Here is a 27,452-nt window from a genome sequence, read left to right on the forward strand (position 1 = left end):
TAGCTGTTTTTGTAAGTTAGCCTTCACGAAGGTCTACACATGAGAAAAGGTTTGTTTTCGCATCTCTAGACTTACATCTTGCCACTAGTCTGCACAGTGAGTGCTACAGCCGTCAAGGTTATCAAAAAACGTTAGTTGTTTTTCGACATGTTCAGGGAACGTTTTCTAGACACAACATTTTGGCAGCTGTGAGCCAAGTAAGATTCTGGCGTCCTTATTGTCACACACTAGCCATGATTGCAGGCACTTGGAAGATTTCTATTTCCAGGGATGCAGAGAGTCTATGCTGATCCAGATGTAATTTACTCTTGCTGAGCGGAAAGGTAACGGGGTCCCCCAAAACAAACCTAAGAGACCTTCTATAGTTTATAATACATAGTTCCTATATAGGGAGGGTGTTAAACCTAAGCACTATAGGACCTGTTTTCACCATCATTGTAATATGATTTCTCCTTGTGTATGTTATGGAATTGTAACCATGCTAACCATATTTTTTTTAATCATATGTCTGCTTATGTTGGCTGAGATACTGCACATGAGATCACGTCATTAAAATAAATATTTTCCCCTTACCGTGTCTCTACTTTACTCCTGTTGTGGACTGGTATGAGAGTATATCAAAAAAGTGTTCTTACTTCCCACCATTCCTGAGATGGTCCTAAGTCGCATGTTCTTGGTTGTCTAATCATTGGTTACTTTCCTATAGGACGAAGAGCTAATGTGACACTGATGCTAGCTGGTTGGGGTTTTTCTAGGTATGGAGCTGAGTTTCTGGTACACCACAATTCACTGACGTCCTAGGTCTCTGTGCACAGTTCTGTGTATGAGCAGGATCCTTGCAACATGGCGCCGCCAACAAGTGTGGTCTTATTGTGAGATACTTGAGTAGTGCTTATATCAGTCTAAGACCCCCTCACTATTGTTTCCGGTTGACAGTAGTAACGGATAAAACCTATCTATAGTTACATAGGTCTTTTCAAGCTTGATATTTTAAAAACGGTTTTCTATTGAATTACTACCCAGTTGTGCCTTTTTCTATTGCATTGTATTTATCTATCACTGTGTCATTATGGCTGCGGTTCATATCCCAGCACAAAGTCGCTTGGCTGTGCGGAATCACTTGCAGGATTACCGGATTTTGTTAGAGGGACAGGCAGTTGTTTTTGTTGTGTCAGCTGACGCAGTGTACCCGTTTGAGTTGTTCTACTCATTGGTCACGTTTCCTGCGGTAGATGTTGTGTCTGATATATTTCACACTAACACCCCAGCTGCCGCGCCTGCAGAGTACGCTCCATATAGGACAGTAAAAGTTCCGATTTCGGCTTGGCAGCATGCCGTTTGGTTTAATGGCGCCCTCCCACACGTAATAACGGCAGTCAGACAAGGGTCGTTGTCATTCCCAGATGCTACTTGGCCTGTTTTAGCTGCTTTCACCCCGCATCCTAATGCGGGGCTGTAGACAGCTCCACCACTGAGACCCCTTTATGCCTCTGCTGTGTCAGTTATTAGGGGTCTGGTTCATTACATTACCCGCAACCTCCCCCCGGGTGGTGCAGCACATCCAGTTGGAGGATGCGGGCTGAAGCTTAGTCCCGTCATGGGTAATGCGGTCATGGGCAGGCGTCCCCAGGGTAAGGATGAGATGCCTGTTTCGACCAACTGGAAGCAGTATTCCCGAATACTACTCCAGTTTAAAGTGAGTCTGTGGCCACAGTGGTCCCCTAGCACGCTGTAGAGGGAGGGGGTCCCTAGCAGGCTGTAGAGGGAGGGGGTGAAATACTAGGCATGATGAATGGGAGTGAGTCTGTGTGTTTAATTTTCTTTGTACCCAAGTATTTTGTAATGAAAGCTACCCAACCCTACTCTGACTGGAAGTTGTTACGTTATGATGCAAGCATGGAGCCTAGAGTCTGAATGTATCCAATGTATGCTGCTGAATGGGAGAGAGGCTGGGTGATTTGTGTTTAAAGACAGAAATGTAGATCGAGGTGTGGCGAAATAGTATGAGCTGATGTATGCTGCTGAATGTTATAGAGGCTATATGAATTGTGTTTAAAGTCGTAAATGTAGATAGAGGTGTGGCGAAATGGTATGAGCTGATGTATGCTGCTGATTGGGATAGAGGCTGTGTGAATTGTGTTTAAAGTCGGAAATGTAGATAGAGGTGTGGCGAAATGGTATGAGCTGATGTATGGTGCTGAATGGGAGAGAGGCTGGGTGATTTGTGTTTAAACTCCTTCGGGGCACATGCATCATTGTAGGATTTTGCACTTCCTAAATTGCGAAAATTAAGGAATCGCAATTTAGGAAGTGCAAAATCCTATGCATCAAGAAATCCTAAAAGTTTTTAGGATTTCTTAATTTTCGGAAATTGCGATTCCTTAATTGCGAATCGTAATTAAGGAATGGCATGACATTGATTCCTATGGGCCTAGAGGCCCATAGGGATCAATGCCGTTTTGCATTTCTTTTTTTTGGAATTCGCAATTTGTTGATGCATTGCAAGGGTGCAGAGGGGGGTCCAAAGGACCCCCCCCCTGCACCCCTGAAATGTATTTTAAAGTGCATGTTTCACACACACATGTCCTAAGGACATGTGTGTGTGTAACATGACACTTTCCAAAATGCATTTTTGTGCTTTTTTAAAGAATTTCGCAAATTAACACGAGGGTCAACCTCGTGTTAATTTGCACTTCCTATTTCAAAATTCGCATTTTTTTAAAAATTGATGCATTGCATTTAAGGAATCGCACAAATGCGATTCCTTAAATGCATTCGCATTTTTAGGAAATGCAAAAAAGCGAATTTTGAAAAATTGTTTCATGCATCCCAAAAACGTATTTAGGAAGCGCAAACGGCCGAATTTACCGATTCGCACCGTTTGCACTTCCTAAATAGGTTGATGCATGTGCCCCAACATGTACATAGAGGTGTGGGGAAATGGTAGGCATAATGAATATGAGTGAGTCTGTGTATTTAATTGTATTTGTAGACAAGTATGTTTTAATTAAAGCTAGCCATCCCTCCTGTGACTTGAAGTTGTGACCAAATTTTTGTTTGCGGTGTGGCGAAGTGAAATGATGGCAGCATAGAGACTAGAGTCCGAATGTAAAGAATGTATGCTGCTGAATGTGAGAGAGGCTGGATTTACCCTACCAAAAGGTAAGTATTAACTTGTACGGTTCAAGTCTGTGTGCAGAATGCGAACTATTGAAAGCAATTTTTTTTTTCTATGTTTGTAAAAAAAGAAATTGTAACATTTCCAGTGCCTGTTCTTTATTGTCAGGGGGATGTGTGTTGTAGTCCGGCTTTTTTTTGTCTTTCTAGGGCTAACAACCGCCTCGCATCCTGCTGTTCAAATTAGCATATTCCAAATGCAACTTCACAACTGATTAGAATCTTGACGACGGTGCTTAAAGCACTGTAGCATCCTGTAGTTTTGTTTTCGAAAGCCTTAAAGTCTGTGGCCTGTGTGTTTATGTAAATGGAATTGAAGAGTGGTCCGAGCGGTACAGACGGATTGGTGGGGTGTGGGTGGGGGGTGGGTGGAGAGTTTAGTCAACTGGATGGGAGAGAGGCTCTGTGTTTGTTTCGTTCGTAAAAAGCAAGCTCCCTTATGACCCCAAACACATACTGTAACATTGTGCGTGCAGTTCTTGTTGCAAAGCATCATAAATGTTGTACAAACGTTATTTGAATGATGACAACATAGCACGCTGTAGAGGGAGTGGGTCCCTATCACGCTGTAAAGGGAGGGGGTGAAAGACTATGCCTGATGAATGGGATTGAGTGTGTGTGTTTAATTGTATTTGTCTGAACTGGGGTGGCGGAGTGAGCTAAAGAACGGTGATGGATTAAACCCAGATCAGTTGACTGGGGGTGAGTGTTTGTATTGTCAACGCTCCGTCCATCATCACCTTTGGTTTTTCTTAATTGTATTTGTGCACAAGTATTTTGTAATGAAAGCTAGCCATCCCTACTGGGACGCGAAGTTGTTACCTTATGATGCAAGCATGGAGCGTAGAGTCTGAATGTATCCAATGTATGCTGTTGAATGAGAGAGATGCTGGGTGATTTCTGTTTAAAGACCGAAATCTAGACAGAGGTATGGCGAAATGGTATGAGCTGATGTCTGCTGCTGAATGGGGGAGAGGCTGGGTGAATTGTGTTTAAATTCGGAAATGTAGATACAGGTGTGTCGAAATGGTATGAGCTGATGTCTGCTGCTGAATGGGAGAGAGTCTGGGTGATTTGTGTTTAAAGTCCGACATGTAGATAGAGGTGTTGCAAAATGGTATGAGCTGATGTATGCTGCAGAATGGGAGAGAGGCTGGCTGATTTGGGTTTAAAGTAGTTTGCACGTCTTCTTTCCTCAGTTTAGGCTGTATGTTTGAGGCTAGAGTCTGAATGTATCCAATGTATGTAGCTGAATGGGAAAGAGGCTGGGTGATTTGTGTTGAAAGACCGAAATCTAGACAGAGGTGTGGCGAAATGGTATGAGCTGATGTATGCTGCGGAATGGGAGAGAGGCTGGGTGATTTGTGTTTAAAGTCCGACATGTAGACAGAGGTGTGGCGAAATGGTATGAGCTGATGTATGCTGCTGAATGGAAGAGAGGCTGGGTGATTTGTGTTGAAAGACCGAAATCTAGACCGAGGTGTTGCGAAATGGTATGAGCTGATGTATGCTGCTGAATGGGAGAGAGGCTGTGTGATTTGTGTTTAAAGTCCGACATGTAGATAGAGGTGTTGTGAAATGTTATGAGCTGATGTATGCTGCTGAATGGGCGAGAGGCTGGGTGAATTGTGTTTAAAGTCGTAAATGTAGATACAGGTATTGCGAAATGTTATGAGCTGATGTCTGCTGCTGAATGGGAGAGAGTGTGGGTGATTTGTGTTTAAAGTCCGACCTGTACATAGAGGTGTGTCGAAATGGTAGGCATGATGAATAGGAGTAAGTCTGTGTCTTTAATTGTATTTGTAGCCAAGTATATTTTTAATAAAAGCTAGCCATCCCTCCTGTGACTTAAAGTTGTGACCTCATTTTTGTTGCTTGCAGTGTGGCGAAGTGGTATGATGGCAGCATAGAGCATATAGTTTGAATGTAAAGAATGTATGGTGCTGAATGGGAGAGAGACTGGATGTACCCTAACAAAACATAAGTAGTAACTTGTAAGGTTCAAGTCTGTGTGCAAAATGTGAACGATAGAAAGCAATCTTATTTTTCTCGCTTTTTTTTAAAAAAGCGTACCATTTCCAGTGCATGTTATTTAGTGGGAGGGGGATGTGAGTTGTAGTCCGCCCTTTCTGTTTTTTGTAGGCCTAACAACCACGTCGCATCCTGCTGTTCAAATTAGCATATCCCAAATGCAGCTTCGCAACTGTTTACAATCTTGACGACAGTGCTTAAAGCACTCTAGCATCCTGTAGTTTCGTTTTTCAAAGACTTAAAGTCTGTGGCCTGTGTGTTTATGTAAGTTGAATAGAAGAGTAGGCCGAGCGGTACAGACGGATTGGTGGGGGGTGGGGGGGTGGGTGGAGGGTTTAGTCAACTGGATGGGAGAGAGGCTCTGTGGTTGTTTTCTTCGTAGAAATCACGCTTCCTTATGACCTAAAAGACATACTGTATGCAGTTCTTGTTGCCAAGCATCCAAAAAGTTATACAAACGTTATTTGAATGACGCCGACATAGTAATTATTTTTTATTTGCAAGACTCTATATAAAATATACAAAAAAATCCATACGACGCTAGAGAGGGAGGGGGGGAAGAGTCGGCATGCTGAATGGGAGTGAGTCTGTGAGTTTCATTTAGTTTGTACACAAGTCTGTTTTGAAGTAAGCCTGTGGTGAGTGTGTTTATGTGAAATGAATTGGAGAGTGATGCGCGCATGCTAGAGACTGTTTGCGTTTAGTATGCAGCTTAATTTTATATTTGTGTGTGTTAATCGTGTTATAAGTGTAAGTTGACTCTGTGGCCACAGTGATCCCCTAGCACGCTGTAGAGGGAGGGGGTAAATACTATGCTTGATGAATGGGAGTGAGTGTATGTGTTTAATTTTATTTCTACACAAGTATTTTGGAATGAAAGCTAGCCATCCCTACTCTGACTCGAAGTTGTTAGCTTATGATGCAAACCTCGAGCCTAGAGTCGGAATGTATCCAATGTATGGTGCTGAATGGGAGAGAGGCTGGGCGATTTGAGTTTGAAGTCGTTTGCTTGTTTCGGGGTAAATGCGCGTGCTGGAGAGAAAGGGGAGAGGTGGCCAGGCGTGCTGGAGAGAAAGGGGAGAGGCTGCCGGAGGGGAGAGACGGGCCGGCGCCCATCAAAGTGAAAGCCATGGCAGTGAATAAATTAGGGGAGGAGAAATGCCTGAGGCAAAGCGCACGCTGGGGATAGCCGTTGGAGGGAGCCTTGTCGCTTTCATGTGCACGCGCTTTTAATGTCAATGCGCTTGCGCATTGAGCTTGAATTTCACGGGCACTGCAAGGAATCGCCATGGAATCGTAAGTTGGTTAAAGTCTGTTTAAGCCTCCATAGTCTCGCAAGCTCAATGCGCATGCGCATTGACAGGCGAGACCTAAAAATAGTACCACAAGTTCCAATGTGCATAATTAGTGTGGTTACTATTTGGTTTAGCTTGCTGTTTTAAATGATTAAGACAAGCTACCACAGCTTCAGTTTTTTTGCCTGTAACTTGTTTTGTTTATTTTGCCATTTTTTGTTTCGTTTATTTTCTGTCCTATGTATTGGGTGCAGGATTGCGTCTCGCTGTATTGTTCTTTTGTATATTACTTGCAACTTTTCAATTCATTGTCATATTAAATTCCTTGTCCGGCTGGATACAGGACATATGTAGGTCTATATCTTATTTTTTTCTCTATATTGTGTCTTTCTCAGGACCATTGTTTGCCTAAATAATATAAATTTTAGAAGCACGTTTCCCATGCTTTCTGCACATTTATCTTTGCAGCTTTTGATTTCTAAATGTGCCGTCTTTTCTTGCACGTTTTTACGTTGCACTTTTACAAATCTCCCATGTTAATAATTTTCCACACTGTTATGTTTATTAAAACACACTTGTGAGCGGCCTTGATAAAGCATGATTATCAGGTTTCATCACTGCTCAGCAATTCTGTGCACTTCCTGCTCGTCCATAGTCGTCACTACCTTGTCGATGATTGTGGAGCTCACTGAGTGTAAGGTCGCCCCCCTGCACTCCAGAGTTTCTAAATGCTGAAAACATCTGCTAATCAAGGAGATTACTCCCGAGTATCGACCGAAATAAATATCATGGGTTAGTACCGCCTGCACCTATTTTGGAGGAGAGACTGATTTTGCGGATGTTTCCCCTGAAATACGGGCGACTTCACATTCTTTCGTCTGTGGCTAATTATGTTGGTGTCAGGCACAAATAAAAAAACATTTTCGGCACACAAAAGCTATAATTGGTTGGTTAATTAAGGCTCGATGTAACGTCAAGTCTCTTTATATGCTGGCAACTGTACCGCATTAAATGGTTTAACAATAGAAAAGCTTCCCATTTTGTCAAGTATTAGATTTATGATACGATGTGTGTCTTTAGATTATATATATACAGCATTTACTGTATATATAAACATTCTGAAAACACGTTTTAAAAAATACGATCCAACTAATCGAATGTCAGCGCGTCAAACGATGGTGATGGCGCACTGGCATTCAATGTGTTAAACCGTCGGTCGCCACCATCTTGTCCTCTTTTCTGATACTCTTCCCGCTGTGGAATGGCCGCCATTTACGTAAGTGTGGGTGGGGCCAGTTGTTCTACGTTGCCAGGTGTAACACTTAATTCATTGGTTCATCAACTGCTCGTCAGCGGAACTATGCTCTCCCAACCTATCCAGACAGATCTATGTTTATATAAGGGACTGCGTGTGAGTGACTTCCTTTCTTTCACTGATCACCTCCTCCGGTTGGACGAACAAAAGCTCTTTTGGTAGCCGTTAACATCTTGCCTAAGGTATGAAAATTGGAGCTGATGTAGATTTATATTTTTTCCGTAGGATTTAATCGCGCAGATTTTGGAGTGACCACTACATAGTTGTTTGGTTCAGCGGCCCATCTTCTAGCCTGCTTTGTCTCGCCTGCATGGTTTAGTTACTTGTGCTTTCGTTGTCAAATGGCCCGGACTGACCCGTTTGCTGGCTTGCCTTATCTGATGTAGTACCCGGCCACCAAATAATTCAGACTGCTCCTGCCAAAGCGTGTGTTCTTGCGTCAGACCAAGTTCTTATGTTAGACCAAGGTCTTAGCAGGTCTGGCGCATAAATACCAGCTCTGGATTTCGCCGAAACGGGCGCTTCAGTAAATGGCAAGTCAATGTGGCGTCAGTTGCGACTGGATATTTATCTTGGTGTGCGTACTACGGTGGGCGGTCGACTTGTTCCAAGCGTAAACAATACCCAATGCCGCCATTTTAGTACTATCTGGTCCCTGGGAGTCCGTACCGTTGCTGTCCGCTAGCTTCCATTTAATGAGTACCACAACAATATCTTGAATGCAGTCTGGTTATAAGGAAGTCTTGCACTTGCGTGTTTATCTAAAAACTGGCGGCCACCCACTAGGTATCAAGTCTGTAATTTGGCGAACCATTTCTGTAGGTAATTCTCGTGATTTTGTTTACTAATTGTAGCGATGGAACGCGAATATGGCCGTGGCTCTTATGCAAGTCAGAGAACAGACTACATACCTTCCTCTTATGAAGCTGAAAGCACAACTAACAGGTACATTTCAAGAACTCTTATTTAGAGCGCAAGCGCAGTCTGCTTTGTTTTTTTTTAAGCGTGGTTTCTGGACAAGTGTCCATATTTTTTTTCCCCTGCAAATCTCGTTAGATGGTTAAACTGTTCGTGGATGGTGAAGACGGACAAAAGCAATTTTTACGTGATTCTGATGCGTTTTTTTTTTTTACCACACAGATTTGTCAAACTTTCTCGCAATGTAGCAACACCTTACTGCGCGAAAGTGCAGGAATGTGCCGTAGTTAACACTATGGGGCGTATTCCTGTCACTATGGGGCGTATTCTTGTGCAGCACTGGCGCACAATATGCTGCCTTGCTCCAACGCAGGCACCATTGGTACCATAATAGAAGGGTTGCCTGCATTATGGGCGCGATTGGCTCTGTGCAGGGAGGGGCCTTTAAGGTGTCCTTGAGTGGCTCTGTAAATCTGGAGTGAGGCAGTGCGAGGGAAATCTGTGCATTGCCTTACTCTGGCCTGGGAAGGCATTAAGCATTGCGTAGGTGTTTCATAGAACTCCCATGGTTTTGCCGCATTTCAAGATTTACCAGATCTGGTAGACCTGGAGATGTGCCAAAAAGATCAACCTTCTCAGTTGAGGTGTAACGGAGAAATCTGCGTTCTGCACCCCGCACAGAAAGATGAATCTGCCTATTGGGGATATAAAAAAAATCCTGCATACAACTATGGTGAAAGGCTGCCTGCCTAAGGTGCCAAAAGGCCACCAGCGAAGTGTAAAACGCTCAAATGCACTGAATTGCTTTCAATACAGAGTATTACAGTACTCTCCTGATTTGCAGTGCTGCGTGACAGTCTCTGAAATAGGCCCCACAGTTTTCTGGCAGTGCATGGCTTCAGCGTTTATCTTTACCACAGTGTGTGCCACCTTTGTTAAAACGGATATGTTAGTTCAAAGTGTTGGTAAGCAGGAATGGAAGAAGCTAATGCTTTAGTTGCTTGATCTGTTAAGCAATTTTGAGATTCAGTACGTTTTATAAGCTTGCAAGATAGTTGTACCTTTGCAGGTCTAAAGTTAAGGAAATCGCATGTTCACTCAGCCTGTTATCCTTCTGAGGATGATAAAAATGAGTAACGGCATTAGAAATCAGCTACTGGTAACATGCCCTATATCACATAGTACTTTTTATAGGTCATTTTGATGCGCGTTTATGTACTTGGCATGTCTTCAATTTGGAAAGTGAATATGCATAAAAACTGACTAGGGCTGGGCTTGAAGACTACTTAAAATACTTGTTTTTTAATGGCCTTGTAAAATTACAAAATAGTTTGACTTCTCCAGCCCTAATCAACCTATGTATGAAAGTGTTTTGGAAACTGCTTTGTAGTTGATACATTTCAACTGTTTTATTCTGTTTAACACAAATACACTTATTTTGTTTCCCTCATTGCAATCTTTCCAGGTTTGGGCCTTATGAGTCGTTCGACTCCAGGTCTTCTCTGGGTGGGTCAGATCTGTACAGATCTGGCCACGGTTATAATGAACCCGAACAAAGCCGCTTCGGAGATAGTTTTGATGATCGATATGAAAGCTCCTACCGGAATAGCGTTGACTCTTTCGGAGGTAGAAACCAGGGCGGGTCTAGCTGGGAAGCACCATACACTCGTACAAAATTGAGGACTGGGTTTATGGATGACAGAGGAAGAGACAGTTACTCTTCCTACAGCAGTTTTGCTTCACCCCACATGAAGCCTGCTTCTGCAGGCTCCCGTGGGAGAGGAATGCCTTCTTACCCTGAAGGTGCGTTTGGAAGCAGAAGCTATGAGGCTTTTGGAGGATCGTCAACAGGCCGAGGTCGTGGCCGTGGAGTAAGTACAGAATCTTTCAGATTCTTTTCACTAGTCACTTTTTAACATTTGAAGACCTACAATTAAATGTTCAGTTCATAGTCGTAACTTGTGAACATGAAAGTAGAATTCTGCATGCACCATTAACTTTCGAGGAAGTAACGGTATGTTGGACAAGGCTCTTCTGGCCCCGATTAGTCTTAAATTGTGCCTTTAGGATACCACATTCCCTTGTAGTTAGATGTGAACATACTAATTTCACATTTTCTAATCACAGTTTTATAGTCTGTTTTATACGGTGGAAGCAAATACGTTTAAATAGTCTGCCAGAACATCTTTTCACGAACCCTATACGCTAATACCAATGGGAGGCTAGCAGCCTCCTAGTGTTTCAATGTTGAAATTAAAGTACCCTTGTACGTTCACTAGATACATTTTATAGCGATTGACCGGGTTGTAATTCGGGCTGTGAAAAAGGACATTTTGTTAAATTGTCCATAAATAGATTAATGATGTCGTAATCCTCAATTTTATTTGCGGGTGCCTTTATATTCAGTAATCCCTTTAATATTACTTGAATGCCCTCGTGCGAATTTCAGAATTTTATTCCTGATGGCCATATTATATAGTAGAGTATGTAGTTTCAGATATTCCACTGTATACTGACAAGTTACTTTTTAAGTTTTGAGTCCGTAGTTCTTGCTTTAGGATAGTGGCCATTTCAGTCCCCTGATGTCTCAATTAATTTTACCTTCTGTTGCTTAACAGCGAGTATAAATGTATAGCTTAAAGCGGGTTTCATATTGAATTTACTTGTTTATATGCATTTTATCTACTTTATTTTTCAAGCTCGCTAATGCACATTAAAACCTGTACAGCAGTGTCCCTACTACAGTTTTCAGAGTTGTAGTCAATAAGTATCCAAAACTACCAGAATGGCAAAAAACTGCTGCTTAGCCGACGCATTCCTTGACCACCCAACAGTGGTTCTTGGATTATGCCTGCCCATATTATAAAACTGAACACATTTTTTGTACATTATGTAACTTGCCTTATTTGCATACTTTGCTAATTTTGTTAACCAATTTGCAGGATTATGGCGGTATGCAGAGACCTGGAATTGTTGTCGACTACCAGAACAAGTCTGGTTTTGGTGGGCCTGCTGGAAGGGGAATGAAAAGAAAGATGATGCAACCGCTTAATAAACCCGTTGGAGGGGCGTTTGTCGGCAAAAAACCTAAATTGACGAAACCTGGACCAAATGGCAATGCGACCAAAAAAGGTATGTTTTGCAGCTTCAAGGGTGTTTTTTTTTTCTTTCACTGTCGTCAGAGCGTAGGTTACCCACACGCTATATTTTACTTTGTTCACCTTTTAGTTTCGTTGCGATCATAACATTTGCAAACAATCGTAGAGCCCTCACCTCTGTCCTACCAGACTAAATCCAATGCCTCAAACTAATTAGCAATAGGCCTCAATTGACTTTCTTTTTTATTAAACAGATGAGAAAAATGACGAGGAAGAAGAGAAACGCAGAATTGAAGCCAGACGAGAGAAGCAAAGACGGAGAAGGGAGAAAAACAGTGAAAAATATGGCGATGGATACAGGTTTGATTTGTTTTTATTAGGGTGTGAAAGTTTTGCACACACGCCAATGGAAGAATGGTAACATGGCTGTAGTCCTGTGGGGGGAGAGGGTGGGGGAGTATCCCACTCGTACTTTACTGATTATGGATCAATTATGGTATTAGCATACAGTAATGTTATAATACAGTGAAATAGAACACATTATTGTAATAGAATCAATTATAATCGCAACCAGTTAGACCACTGTTCCAAAAAAGAACTGGGTGGGCGATTATTTTTTTCAAAGTATTTTATTAGTTTTTTATAAACAGATACAATATCATCTGTCACGGGGTTAGCCAAACGCAGCATGTATGCAGTGATTACAGGTACTTAAAATATAGGTTTAGCTAATCGCCTCGACATTGACTTGCTGGGAAATTAGGCAAAGGAAGATAGAAAATGTCATGCCTTTAACCCTGAAATGGCATAAGTGCTAAGATTTCACGAGCTTCTCCTTGAACAGGTTCTGGAATAACCTATTTTTGAGGTTGGCTTATGGTATGTTTTTACTTCGCTGGTATATGGTGCAGTGCTCTTCAAAGGCGACCATTGCTCTGGTCAGCCAATATACTAGAACGTACACGTGTTTTCGCAACTTGTAACGAGCTGATCTGTAATTCCTGTGTGCCATGAAAGAGACCCATGTGTTCCAGGTTCTTCATCAGTGGGCTAAACTTTGATTCATATAAGTGCTACTTAAGAATCTTGATCACTTTTATAGAGCATTTGTCATGATGCATTGACATGTTTGATACTAACTTTATAATTCATTCACCCAGGATTGCGTTTACTTGTTCCTTTTGCAAATTTCGGACATTTGAAGAAAAGGACATTGAAGCTCACCTGGAAAGTACTGCTCACCAGGAAACCTTGGATCATATACAGAAGCAAACCAAATTCGACAAAGTTGTGATGTCATTTTTGCATGTAAGTGCTGGTGTTCTACATAGTGACATTTCAGACCGTCATAATTCTTTTGTGGTTTTGCATGACGTGCGTTATGCTTAGAGTTTTTTTTAACCAGCGTAGTTCTGGGTATCACATTATGTATAGCTATGCTATAATGGTTTTCAAATGTCATGTTGGCAATCATAAATATATGTCTACCATGCCTTAAACTGCCCCTGCATCTTTCAGGAATGCATGGTCAATAAGTTTAAGAAGACCTCTCTCCGTAAAACGCAGACCAACCAGCCTGAGGCCGCAAAAACAGTAGAAAAAGATCTACTGGAAGGTGAGTTTTTTTAAAGCTATTTGAACTGCGTCTTTTTGCAGATTGTAAAGATGTGTTAAATGTGTCCGGTTCTCAAACTATACAATCAGTTAAGGTTCTCTCTTTGCCTGCGTTTCCCGAAGTTCTTGAGAATGCACTTGACGGGCAGAACCACTAAAATATAATTTAGTGAAGTTTCATACATCCACCATTGCGCTACAAGCCTACTTTTTTTTGTATCTAGGTGTTTCTGCTGATGATCACATGATGAAAGTGGAGACTGTACATTGCAGTGCTTGCAGTGTCTATGTTCCTGCTTTACATAGTTCTGTGCAGCAACATATAAAATCATCTGATCACGCAAAAAGCAAGTTGGTAAGTTTATTTAAATGTCTTACATCATTGACATTTTGTTATACTCCATGTATATACAGATTTGTTTAAGTGTTTTGACATCTTGTGTAGTATTATGTTCTTGTAAGCTCCCATGTGGACACACCCTGTTACATGTTTCTCAGTAGGTTTTAAGTGCAGCGCACAAGCACTATTTTCTTTTATTTGTTTTCAAAAAATCTGCAAGAGTTGTTTCCAACCATTTAATCAGACTCTAGGTGTAACCTGTTGCCTTGCAGTTTGCCTTGAGTCCTGCTCGCCTTGTCTCTTGGCCTTGCTCTTTTCCTTTTCCCTTGAGGGTTTCCGGTCACGGCCTGCTTGGTGGGGTTTGATTGCTTGCTTGTGGAGGGAGCGAGATTGCAGGTCATTCCCTAGTAAGAGTCCCTGGTGATTTTTTATTAAACTCTTATCTGGCACATCCTGGTGGCAGAGTAGTTTCCAAAGTGTTTCTGTCCACATTGAAAGCCTTCGCTTTTAGGTTGCAACCATGGTATTGTAGTTGAACAAGCAGTATGTGTATAAATTAACGTTTATTTATCTAAATGTTTTCCAGGCTTACAAGGAACAAATAAAAAGGGAGAGCGTACTCACTGCTACAAGTATCCTAAACAATCCAATAGTCAAGTCCCGGTACGAACTGTTTGCAAAGGTAAGATTTTTAGGAGCCAGCTCTGTAGACATTTAACCTATTGCCTCAAATTGAATAATTGCCTGGCAGACCAATTAAATCAGCAGTACAACTTTTTCTATGAGCGCTATCACAATGGTGACCATGCCGTGCCGAAATATTGTACAGACTACCCAGATGTATGTCAGGCTTAAAGTTCTATAATCCACAGAAAAAGCCAAAGGATATAGGGAAGTTATTTTCATTTTTACCCACATAACCATAAAAAATTCAGCACTTGAAGTTTTAATAACTTTAAAAAAAAAACTTGTGGCCTAAAGTTACTTAAGCGGTACAAAAGGGGGTGGTGATGGACGGAGTATCTGAATCAATCAAACACTCAAACCCAGTCAAAAGATCTGGGTTTAATCCATCACCGTTCTTTAGCCCACTCTGCCACCCCAGTTCAGACATGGCTATATGCAAATCAGTCGGACCCTGTGCCTCATGGGAACAGTCCAGCCCGAACTGCCAAGCCATGTCTTCCCTGGACCAGAAACAAGCTTCCGAGGACCGGTTTCTGGCATTCCAGCCGTCTTCAGCCCGACTTGCTTGAATGCAGTGGCAAAGTGAGCAAGGGACTCACGTCTGAGCATACCCTGCCACACTTATGGTGGCCAAAAGCGGTACAAAAGGTCCCAGGCTCTCCACACCACCTGGAGCTATCCAGGCTGATGAAGGCTGATAGCCAGAAACCGGTCCTTGGATGCTTGATTCCGGTCTGGGAAAGACATGGCTTGGTAGTTCGGACTAGACTGTTCCCATGAGGCACAGGGTCAGAGCTGATTTGCATATAGCCAGTGTCAAACCCAGGGTGCTGTGGAGTGCAAAAAAACGATGGATTTAGGCCCAGATCCTTGTACTGGGGTGAATTTATGACATCGTTCTACATTCTGTCCATCAACTGTTTTTTGCTAAAGTTACTTAAGGGCACAAGTTCTAGTTTCTTCAGATCAGTATAACTGCTGAATTTCAATTGTTTTTGTTACTGCTGTAATATGACCATTTAGTCCTTGCAAGCTGAGATAAAGATTATTTGCTCTGTTGCGCTTGCAGAAGTCCGGATTAAGCTACACTTGTAATAGGGTACATTTCAGCAACCGCTTTCCAACATAGTAGACAATCTCCCCAGTAGTTTATTTTTTAAATACCAGCCCTGAAGTCTCATAGGACGACAGGCATTTTCACGGGTGTATACCATCGAATCCTTCATGGGATCTTAACCTAATTCTTACAAGATTTATGGGGCTTCCCATTGTGCATTTGCACTCATGTTTGCTATAGTTCCTAAATTGTACGTTTTTTGCTATATTGCCCAACGTGTGCGTTTATAGCAATTTAGCCTGAACTGCAAACCTTAATAATTGAGGAATCCCTTAAAGTGCACTTGGATACACTGTTTTTGTCTTACGTGTCCTCCTATAAATCAAACTGACCTGTCCTGTTATAATGTTATAAAGAGCTTATATCGCGCACAAATACTCTGAGTGTCCTGGCGCGCAAGTGAGCTGGGGTGGCTTGAGCAAGAGCCATTTAAATGAACTGACTAAGCGAATGTGTTTTTAAAAGGTCATATCTTTAGTAAACTGTAAATCCATGGGAAGAGCATTCCAGGCACTGCTGTTTTGACAGACTGGCCTCCCAGACGTGATCTGCGAAACCGTGGAATAACCATCCGACGTTGGGAGGCACGCAGGGGTCGACTGGGCACATACAGAGCAAAGCGCCTCCTAAGATACACAGGCCCTTGACCTTGGAGGGCCCTGTGAGAAGACAAGGGCTTTAAATTGCACCTGCTGGGCCACAGGCAGCCAGTGTAGATCCTGCAAATGCTGACGAACACTCGATCTAGAGATGTTGATCAGAAGTCTGGCTACGGTGTTCTGTATAATTTGAAGTTTTTTCAACAAATACCCAGGAATGCCAATGTTATGTTAGGTTACTGTAGTTTTATATAGCGCAAATCACCACTGGTCTCTAAGCGCTTTTAAAGAAAGGAACACAACAAATAGCCACCGGTTGTCCGCCCGCGACCCAGCTGACGATTAAATTAAGGATGTTTTCTTTTTGAACAGGTGGGTCTTTAACGCCTTTCTGAAGGGCAGTAACACTGGTTCCCCTTGCAAGGTTGCAGGTAGCTCGTTCCAAATTTGAGGAAGGAGGACCGACCGAGCTCTACCACCCTTCGATTTAAGGTTGAACCTCAGTTGGGTTAACTTACCGGCTTTAGAGGAGCGCAAGGCTCTGTCTGGGGTGTACTTTCTTAGACTATCTTTAATATATTTGGGAGCCTCTCCATAGATGACTTTATGGGCTATACAGAGACATTTAAATTGCACTCTGTGTTCGATGGGCAACCAGTTCAATTTCTGTAAGGGGGCGTCTCTCGTGTTCTCCTCGGTAGGGAGAAAATGAGCCTGGCTGCATCGTTTTGAACTACCTGCAGTTTCCTAAGGAGCTTTGGAGGGAGACCCAGATAAAGAGCGTTTCCATAGTCCAGCCTAGAGATGACTGTGGCGGACACAATGGATGGTAATGTCGGAACAGAGAGAATGGGAACAAGTTTCCGGAGTTGCCTAAGTAGGACTATACAGGAGCCCACTACCGCGGAGACTTCGGGGGCCATGGACAGATCTGCATCAATTTTTAGTCAATTAATAAAGCATTGGCATAGTCAAGGCAGGAAAGAATAAGGGCACATGCTACCGTCCCTTTGGCCTCGCTTGGGAGCAGGGGAAAAAAACCTTAAGGTTGCCAAAGCAGGCTCCGGTGAGGTTTTTAACATGATCTAAGAACCAGAGAGCTTCACTAAACCACACCTCTAAGTGCTTTCCCGGGCCTTCCTCTGAATTAGGACAAGTGGAATCTGGAGGGCACATATGCTCTGAAGGCTGGGGGGAACTGGCCATACAAGAGAACCTCAGACTTGTCCTCATTGCACTTCAGATGGGCCTGTTCAAGCCAGCGAAATACGGCCGCAAGACCGGTCTGGGCAATATTAGTGTCCAAGTCAGAGCCCTTCCAGGTGAATAGCAGCTGGGTGTCCGCATACGCCATCATTTTTGCTCCCTGCTCCTCCACCAGAAAAATAAAAGGGCAGATATATATTGAAAAGCAAAGGGCTCCGTGCAGAGCCCCGAGGGACCCCGTTGAGTTTCCTTACCAAGGATGAGACACCCAGACCTGCTGAGTGCGTTCATCCAGGAAGGATTTTATCCAATCCCATGCCGGACCGGCATCACCAATAGATGACAGCCGGGCAAGGAGTAGCTGGTGGGGCACCGTATCACCGTAGGTGGCAGAGGTCCAGTAAAATAAAGGCTGCCCTGCCGCCCCAATCCAGGCACACCCCGACTGCCTCTCCACCATTGCAGGCTCTGTAGTATAGGCGGTTCTAAACCCGGATTGGGCAGGGTGAAGGGCACCCGATGCTTCACCAAAAGGCCTCAAGCTGCCAGAAAACCACCATCTCGCAAACTAGCCAGAGCTGGTAAGAGAGAAATTGTCCGGTAATTAGTTGGAACCGAAGGGTCTAAAGAAGGTTTCTTGAGAAGGGGTGAAAGTTTGGCCTGTTTCCATCGCACAGGAACTGTGGTGGTCCGAAGAGAGATTAACAATCGTCACAATCTCAGAACAGACCACTTCAGCTACCCCAGCTAATACTCTGGCAGGGATCTATGGGGGAGCCCGACTTGAGAGATCAAAGGATGGCCAGAATGTCAGCCTCAGCTGCGGGCATAAATAGCGTAAACCGGTGGGTATGCTGGGAATTAGGAGACACCAAAGGAGGAATCCTTTGTTCCAGGGAATGTATTGCCATGCTGTCCTGAATCCTCGTTATCTTCTCGATTAAAAATGGACAGCTACTCACACCATTGGTGTGAGACAGGAAAAATCCTTTGCTCTGCGCAGGATGATAAAAAACTCTTAATGGCAAATATCTCCTTGCTGTTATTTGCCATTGCAATCCGCCCAGCATAGTAATCGCTTTTAGCTTTCCTGAGCAGTATAAAAGTCCCTCTGCACTATTCGAAGAGCAGACTTGGTGGCAACAGCGCTCCAATTTTTTACACCCCATTTCATATCCATTCGAAAACCAATGCTTTTAGGGGAGGAGCGCTCTGTTTTCTGAAGCAAGCTGGTTTGGCACAAGAGCTAACCCCACGGCCAATCCAGCAATCAAAGCTATCAACCGCCCCTTCAAGACCAGGGGCAGGAACTGGGCGTGCCCGAAGTATAGCTTCCGAGAGCGCCTGTAGATTAATCTTCCCAGGGTAGAAATCGGGGGGCAAAGTAGGAGTGGGAGGAAACTTCCCCATGAGCCACGAAAACCTGATCAGGTAGTGGTCAGACCAAGTAACTTGTTCCGGTTCCCTTACAGCTACATCAAAATGAGCGCGGACCAAGTCAATTAGATGTCCACCCGAATTCGATGGCATCTTGACCCACTGTGTCAACTGGGCCAGATTTAGTAAATCCAAAAGAGCCCCAGAGTCAGGCGCATCTGGAATATCCATGTGAATATTACAATACCCCTAAAGTAGAAACTTTGAGTAGCGGAGGGCACGAGGGATAGACATCATCCACAACCTTCAAAAAAGCTCCGGGCGGTCGGTAGACCAACGTGCCTCCCAGCGTAAAATGCTTTGTTACGAGCCTCCACCTCATATTCGCACCAAAACTGTTGGAACTATTACTTTTGCACAGGCTCACCAAGGTATGTGATAAAGCCAAACTGGTCTGCATAGAGCACATGCCACTCTAAAAAATAAATAAAAAAAAGGCGTCATTGTGGCTTTCTAGGGAACTCCCCTTTTATGGATAGATGTAAAGCTGCCACTTGGCCAAGCATTCATTCATTTGCAAAACACTTCCCACAAACATGCTGAGTTGCGAGTATTGTAAATGGTCTTGAATATTCACAGGTCTTGTTGCTCAAAAGCCACTCGTAGACACTGCTTTTTAATCTGTACAAGGCCTGCCATCTACACGTACACATGCTGCTAACGGAAAAGTGAATTACCGTCAACAATTAGCTTGCAGCCTATAATGCTGTAGATGCACTTGCTTCCTTCCTGCCACCAGGGCATGGGAGCTCATGCGGCATATAGAACGTTCAGGTCTGTTTACTCCCTCCTCAGCTTTGCAAATAACGCTTTTTTCGTACTGAGTTTTAACAAATTGTAGTTTTGCAGGAAATGAATTTCTTGGAAATCTGATGCCCACCCTCAATATTCCAGTCATCGCCTCCTCTGTACAAGGACTCCTCTGAGTTCCTGGGCGTTCATAGACCAGGAATGGATTTTTCCTTCCTATGTTCTGTCTGGACATACTCTAAAAGTCCTGCATCTCTTTTCCCCATTGTAGGATGCCTTTTCTGGTATATGCTTTCTGCTTTTTTGTGATCTGAAATCTGAGTTCTTTACTTGCACTGTACATAAGACGTTTGCTGTTACTTTTGTAATAGTGTGCATTTGTTCTGGAGAATTGTGCTAAAGATGGTTTAAAACTTGTTTACTTTTAGGGTGAGAATCCCTTTGAAATCGTTGAACAAACGGGAGAATCGGTAGTTGAGGAAACAACTGATGCGAATGATGAAGACAATGAGCAAAACGAAGAGGAGGACATTGATGGTGAAAACGATGAAAATGAGGAGGCAGAAGATGCGGATGCTGCTGAGGATGCTGCTGAGGATGCGGATGCGGATGCTGCTGACCCAAATGATTACTCTGGGGACTTAACCACCACTGAGGAAAACTAGTTGGAAAAACTGCCCTGAAAGACCAAACACTTTAGCACACTGCATTGGTGGACTTAAAGAACGTTTTGCGCAAATTTGAGCATTTCTTTCGCCCTGCATGCATTCCACTTCTGTTTTAATTGCCTATGGGCAAACCGGTTTTACGTTTTGTTTTTTTAGTAAACTAAAGCTTGTATTAAACACAGCAAATGCTTCAGTATTCTTCCAGTGTAAATTGATTTGCTCATGGTTACGTTTTGAGTAATTTTGAGCAGTTGGGGTTCTAAACATTACAATGTGATTTTTGCAGTTTTTAGCGCCCAATGTAGTGTTGTATATAATTCGAGCTGTTGTAGCAAAGAAACCCTGTTTATGTCCTGCAGTAATAAAGGTTTACAACAAGATTATACACTTATTTTGCACCTCTCCTATATGGTACGGTCTGCCTCAAAGAACGGGGCAGAAAATGATCTCAAGATCTCACTGAGGCCAATGTCTGCATTTCTGATCTTTATACCCCCACCACACCAATTCCTCATCTGTTGGCTCTTACCTAGTCTATCTTCCAACGGATCCCTTTTTCCAAAGCATTCTAGGCAATTAGGAAGGAGGGGCACTTAAAATGAAACAATACTTTACTAACCCTGCAGCAGGTGGCTTGACGGTTGTGGGGGTGATAAAGGCAACTTGATTTCAGAAGCCAAGAAAATAGTTTTAGATCCAGGGTCTCCAATGTTTTCTGTAATAAGAGATACTTATACTCAGTGAAAATCACCCCCAGCTACTAATAGGGTAGTAATATGACCACGTGAGAGGAGATTACAATAGTAGCCAGTGATCACCTCTGCAAGTCTTGCCAGCAGTAATAAAAAAACAAGCATTTGCAATGCAATAGGTCTCGCATTTATAAGAGTTTGAGCTATTGGCATTGTAAATGACAAAGCCTTTTATTTACTTGTTGATTTTTAAAACATAAATGAAATGCATTATTTACAATGCCAATAGCTTAAACTCTCACAAATGCGAGACCTATTGCATTGCAAATGCTTGTTCCTCACATGTCATTGAGTGGACTGCAGACAAACGGAAGATAAGCACTTTCACCTCCCCCTTTGACATAACCCATGTATCGGGAATGTGGCAGCAGCTTCCAGTCTGTGGATAGATAGACGGATCCCAGTGCATTAAACCAACCAAGTCACTAGTTTGGTCTACCCCCACCCCTTCTGCTACCTGTTAAACCTCCCCACCCCTTCTGCTACCTGTTAAACCTCCCCACCCCTTCTTCCCCAGAGTTGCCAGCACCCGTGCCCCCTCTGTCTCGTGTTCTGTCACTTAGCTTGTATAAATCGGAGTGGGGTTAATACAACTCTACATTTAAGATGCAGAAATGTGCCCAGTTTCATCCAGGTCCCCTGCTCTGGGGTCCCAAGAGTCGCTCCACGAGGAGAGATTTCACGCAACATAAAACGCCACATAAACGAGTCTCCTCTGCAGTCCGCGTCTGCATTTGTGTGTGTGAATGCACATACGTGTGTGTGTGCATGTGTCTGCGTGTGTGTCTGTGTAGGTGCGAGTGTGCATGCACGCGTGTGTTCATGCTTGGTGTATGTGTGGGTGTGTGTGCGCATATGTGCATTGTTTGTGTGTGTGTGTGCGCGTGAGTGTGTGTATTGTGTGCAATGCCACAAAGGGAATAATGATCCATCACACACGGTTTTATCTGTTGCTCAGGAATGTGTAATCATGAAAAAATCACAAAGGCTACGAACCCGTAAATCATTAAAAAGTACTCCGCTTGAGTTTACAAGGCAGTAAAGCACACTCAATATTATCAATGCTTGTGTTAGCCCCCAGTTGTAAATGAGACCCCACAAATAGCCACCCGTTTTCCTGCACTGTTGTATCTGCGGTTCGACCAACCTCAGTAATGCAGGTCTCCTGATCTAGGGTCTCAAGAGTCGCTCCACTAGGAGAGATTTCACACCACATAAACGAGTCTCCTCTGCAGTCTGCGTGTGCATTTGTGTGTGTGTGTGTGTGTATGAGTATGTGCATGCACGTGTGCGCATGTGTGTTCATGCTTGGGTGTATGTGTGTGGGTGTGTGCGCTTGTGTGCATTTGTATGTGTATGTGCGTGGGTATGTGTATTGTGTGCGATGCCGTGAGCTATCTCCTAACCACACTTCATCCCTTTGTAGGCCGGGCCAAGAATGATCCATCACACAGTTTTATCTGTTGCTCAGGAATGTGTAATAATAAAAAAAATCACAAAGGCTACGAACCCTTAAATCATTAAAAAATTACCCCGCTTGAGTTTACAAGGCAATAAAGCACTCTCAATATTAAAAATGCTCCTGTTAGCCCCCAGTTGTAAATGAGACACCACAAATAGCCATCCGTTTTCCTGCACTGTTGTATCTGCAGTTCTACCAACCTCAGTAATGTAAGCATGCACAAACCTTACCCAATCACAAAGAAGCGCCTTGGGTCTCGTAAAGTATGTGAAGCACTGTGCTGATAACCCATGCAGAGTAACTCATTGCGATACAGATCTGTCAGTAATAAGACGAAGTGACGTCTGTCGACCGCTACATCGCTCATAGTAACTCCCGAGGGGGTAGGTGCAGAGAAGAGCTCTCATGTTACATAGCTCTGGAACATTCTCTGCAGACCAGGGCTGCCCCTCAGTATACAAAACTTTAACTAAAGACAGGCAGCTGGGCTTTCTCCGCTACAAAATAAAAACATGTCCAGAGTCGTGTGTCCAGTTCGAAACTTTCACTCTGAGTGAGACTGTGCTTTCGCCTTTTATTACGTAACTTTAGTTTCCAATTGCAAATGCAGAGAGCTGCAGGTACAATAATACGAAGCAGCACATGCTAAAATAATCATAAGCCGGTGTCTGAGCAGAGGAAGCAAGTCCCAAATTATCACGCACAAGCTGCAAGATTTCAGCCATATCTGCACCATGCGGCCCTTTAGTTCCTTATCACCCTCCAAAGAAGGATCCCTCCTAGGCCTGAAACCCAGACTCCACAGCTGTTGCAAAAATAGCCAGGAGATCTGGGCAGACAGCAACCCCCGAAGATGGTCCAGTCACCGAGGGGACGTCATCCATATCGCCAGAAGCAGGACTGCAGTGAATGCAGCATGTCCGCATCACTTCCAAAACCAGCCCGGCACAGGAAACCATGCGCACGCACTTCTGCGCAGAGTGTTCTTGGCCGCGTCTCCGGCTCCGCCTGCTAATGGCGTACAAGAGGTGATGGACGGCACTGGAGTCCCTGGCCGTTCCTTGCCGCGTCGCCCCCGCCCGCCGCAGCAGCACTGGAGCCCCTGGCCGCATCGCACCCGCCCATCCACTGGGAGCCAGGCAGAAGGAGCCCGCAAGAAAAGAGCCTGGTGAGGTAAGGGGGGGGCGTGTGTGTATGCAGTGTGTGCGCGCGTGGGTCTGCGTGTGTGTGCGCGCGCGTCTGCGTGTGTGTATGCAGTGTGTGTGTGCCTGTGTATGCCTGTGTATGTGCGCATGCGTGAGTGTGGAGTGTGTTTGCGCAAGGGAATGTGGCACAAGAGGGGCACGGCGCCGTGCGCGCTCACGAGGTCAAATCTGAGCAAATCGGCGCTCGTGCACCCTCTTGTGTCCACATTCCCAGAAACGGGTAGCAATAGATGTCTTCGCTGACGTCAGCAATGCTTCGCATTGCTTACGTCTAGCTCGACCTAACAAGCTTGATCAAGGAGATGCTACTACATGGGCAATACATAGCAGCTATATTAATGTCCCCGGCACCAAGGTAAATATGCAAGTCCCCATCACCCATCACTCACATCTGCTTGAACTAGATTTTGAAAATTCCACAATTTTTCCAACCTCCGCTTAGGATTTCTGACAATACACACATTTTCATCTCGAACATTTTTTCATTTTGATATATTAACTTAGCCAAGGAAAAACTATCTGTAGACTGTACTGCACATGAGCTACTTACAGGTACCTGTAGAGCTTCTAGTAGCTCACGCCTACTTGTTGGAGGAGCCTGCTTTAGATCTTTGCCATACTGTTGCTGCCACAAACTATCTAAACTGCAAGACCTACAATACTGTTCCTCTTATAATAATGCCAAACTATGCATCACATGTTAGTATTCTGATCATAAAACTAATCTTGTTTTCACATGCTGATGATTTGACCAAAGTCTCCTATCTGGTGCTCCAATTTTTTGGGATGCCACTGCTTGACCAGAGTTAAAGATGGGCTATATTCTTAGTAGTATTTCATATTGGACTTCTGACCCCATGGCCAGGTATGACTAATCAAATGATTAGAATACAGAATAGTTAAGCAGTTTAAAGATCCCTGCTCCCTTTGTCATTGGATGTACTAGGAGTGAGTGGTCTTTGTCTCCCTTTCAGCCAGCGTCTGTCATGTGTGTTCCTGGGTTGCCATTGCTACATGGTGTTTTTCATGGATGTATGAGGAAATTACGAATGCCGTTATAACGCAAATGCAATTACCAAGCATAACCTTTACTGCACGTCTTTACAGCGCATGTGCTTTTATCACAAATTTTGCTAAAGCATGAGCGTAAAAACATATGCGTGGTAAAGGTTTCACCAGTAGATATTAGTATTTTATAGTTGGGCGTAAACCCTTTATTTGTATATAGTTTATTTTTTTACTGAAAACTTACATTTTTGTTGCAAAGGCATATGCTTGGTAAAAAATGTATAGGTAGATACAACACTTGTATATATGTGTTTTCATATATGTACCCGATCAAATACAAGATTGTACATATATATATCCTTGAAACCCCTGCAGACCCTTACCCACCCTAAAAATTATAGTAGAGTGCAAAAACCCATTCCCACCCTAAAATGCACCCTTGCCACCCAAACTCGTACCCACCCTGAAATTATCCTTGCTGCCCAAAAACTCATGCCCACCCAAATTATCCTTGCTGCCCAAACCCTTGCTCACCCTAAAACTGTAAAACCCTTACCCACCCAAAATTACCCTTGCCATCCATATCACTCTAAAACAGAGGTCTTCAAACTTTTGTAGGCTGAGCCCCCACGCTGAATTTTTTTAGATGTTGTGCCCCCCACCATCTGACAGAAATGTCTGGAATCTGGTACACTACATGATCGACTTCCACATGCATATCATGGGCCATAGTCTGCAAATAATGTTTAACAAAATAAGAGTGTTAGTAAACTGCAGGTTTGTGAATGGGTGTGGTGAAATGACAGAGGCTTATTACTCAGCTCAAAACACAATTTTCCAAGATAAAATGTACGCAAATTCTTTAAACTAGGATGCTTTGTTTTACACATGACCTAGATTAATTATTATTATTATTATCGATTTGTTGAGCGCGATTGCTGCCCAGAGGCGTCCAAGCGCTGAGATTAAACAGAGATGTGACAGGGCCGAAGGTGCAGGAACTAGAGGGATTTGGCAAATAAGGCTGTTTTCAGCTTCTTACGGAATGAGAGCAGGTCGGGTGTAGACCGAAGAGTGAGGGGGAGGGCATTCCAGAGCTTGGCGGCGTTCAGCGAGAACAGCCTGCCCCCTGACCTAGCTCTCTTCACTCTAGGGACAACTGCCAGAAAGGCACCCGTGGACCGCAGGTTCCTGTTAGGGTGGTAGGGGGTGACCAGGCTGTTGTTAATTGCTGAACCGGTCTTCCAAAAGGCCCGGTGCGTAATGCACAGTGCCTTGAAGGCCACTCTCTGCCTTACTGGCAACCAGTGTAAGCTTCTCAGGCCATGTCTGGCCGACTGGGATCGTGGAATCTGGAGTATGGTACGTGCCGCGCAATTTTGTACCACCTGAAGCTTCCGAAGAGTCATCTCGGGTGCCCCTAGGTAAAGAGCATTATTTGAGTCCAGACGGGACTGGATGAGGCCTTGTACCGCCACCTTCTTGGCATCAAGGGGCAGAAGTGGAAAAACCTTCCTCGGTGATCTAAGTAAGCCAAAACAGGTGGCAGACAGCCTGGTGGCCTGAGTGGAGAAAGAGAGCTTGTTGTCAAGCCATACTCCCAGGCTCTTCACACTATCCTTGGGAGTAGGCGGTGCGCCTAGACCATCGGGCCACAAGGAGGTAAAGGGTACTGGTGAAGCTGGACCTAGGAGCATGAGCTCTGTTTTTCCTCCATTCAGTTTGAGGGAGGAGTTGGTCATCCATTCCCTCACGTTCTCCAAACAGTTCAGCAGGCCAGCCGAGGGTTGCCTGTTGTTCTCTTGGGCCAATGAAACCACTATCTGGGTATCGTCGGCGTACGACACGATCTTAATGCCGTACGGTTCGACTACCCCAGCTAGAGGCTTCATGTAAACATTAAATAATACAGGGCTCAAAGACGAGCCCTGCGGTACTCCACAGCTGAGTGGCCTGCTGGTAGATGTTGTGTCGCCATCAAAGATCTGAAAAGATGAAAGGAACTGAACCACCTTAGTGCATCTCCCGAGATTCCGATGGTCTGGAGCCGGTTCAGCAGAGTGGCATGGCTGACCGTATCGAAGGCAGCACTTGGATCAAGGAGGATCACTGCCACTGATCCTCCCTGATCCAGTATCCTTCGAGATTCTTCGGCGACTGCTAACAAGGCAGTTTCAGTCCCATGGTTTGGTCTGAAGCCTGTTTGGGACGTGTAACACCACCAACATAAATGTGTGTACCCGTTTTGATCTAAAATTACATTTCTCTGCAAATAGTAATGGACTCAATCGCATTAAAAAAATTGAACAAAACCGTATTTACAAGAATCTGTTTAGGAATTATTCCAGGCCATCAGGGCAAAAACAGAGCTGCCTCTATCAAGGGGACCCTTAAAAGCTGGATTGCAGTGCATGTAAATATGTCCTGTTGTAATTTAGGACGAAAACCTTGATGGGGCACGACATGCCCATACTTGTGTAGAGGGGCGCAACTAGACCCGAACTTCAGGGGGGCTAACACTCCCATCCAGGGCTGGCACCAGCACTAGTCGCACATAGTGCAACGGTCTGTTTTTGGTGCCCCTCCCCCATTTCCTCCTGCTCTATGAATTTCCTCACTACCACTCGCCAACAATGCACCCCATCTCTCTATAGCACCTTTCTGGCAAACATTTCATTTTTTTATAGCGCTACTCGTAGTTTACCCACACAGTTCTTTGATCTGCACTGTACACGCTCTTTGTAGCAGGCACATTAAACCTCTGCGCTGTGTG

At 44.0% G+C, this 27,452-nt stretch overlaps 1 protein-coding gene across 1 annotated transcript; it reads left to right on the forward strand.

The window, feature by feature from the left end:
- Positions 1–7,865: 7,865 nt before the first annotated feature.
- On the forward strand, positions 7,866–20,637 carry LOC144756365 (DBIRD complex subunit ZNF326-like). The gene is made up of 10 exons (XM_078646134.1): positions 7,866–8,000; positions 8,673–8,763; positions 10,202–10,607; positions 11,679–11,868; positions 12,089–12,194; positions 12,995–13,142; positions 13,353–13,449; positions 13,673–13,803; positions 14,375–14,470; positions 20,013–20,637. The coding sequence occupies exons 2-10, from the start codon at positions 8,675–8,677 to the stop codon at positions 20,247–20,249; spliced, it is 1,500 nt and encodes a 499-aa protein (XP_078502260.1). The 5' UTR covers positions 7,866–8,000; positions 8,673–8,674; the 3' UTR covers positions 20,250–20,637.
- Positions 20,638–27,452: the final 6,815 nt, after the last annotated feature.

Source organism: Lissotriton helveticus, chromosome 1_1, assembly GCF_964261635.1.
Source record: "Lissotriton helveticus chromosome 1_1, aLisHel1.1, whole genome shotgun sequence".
NCBI classification, from domain to species: domain Eukaryota; kingdom Metazoa; phylum Chordata; class Amphibia; order Caudata; family Salamandridae; genus Lissotriton; species Lissotriton helveticus.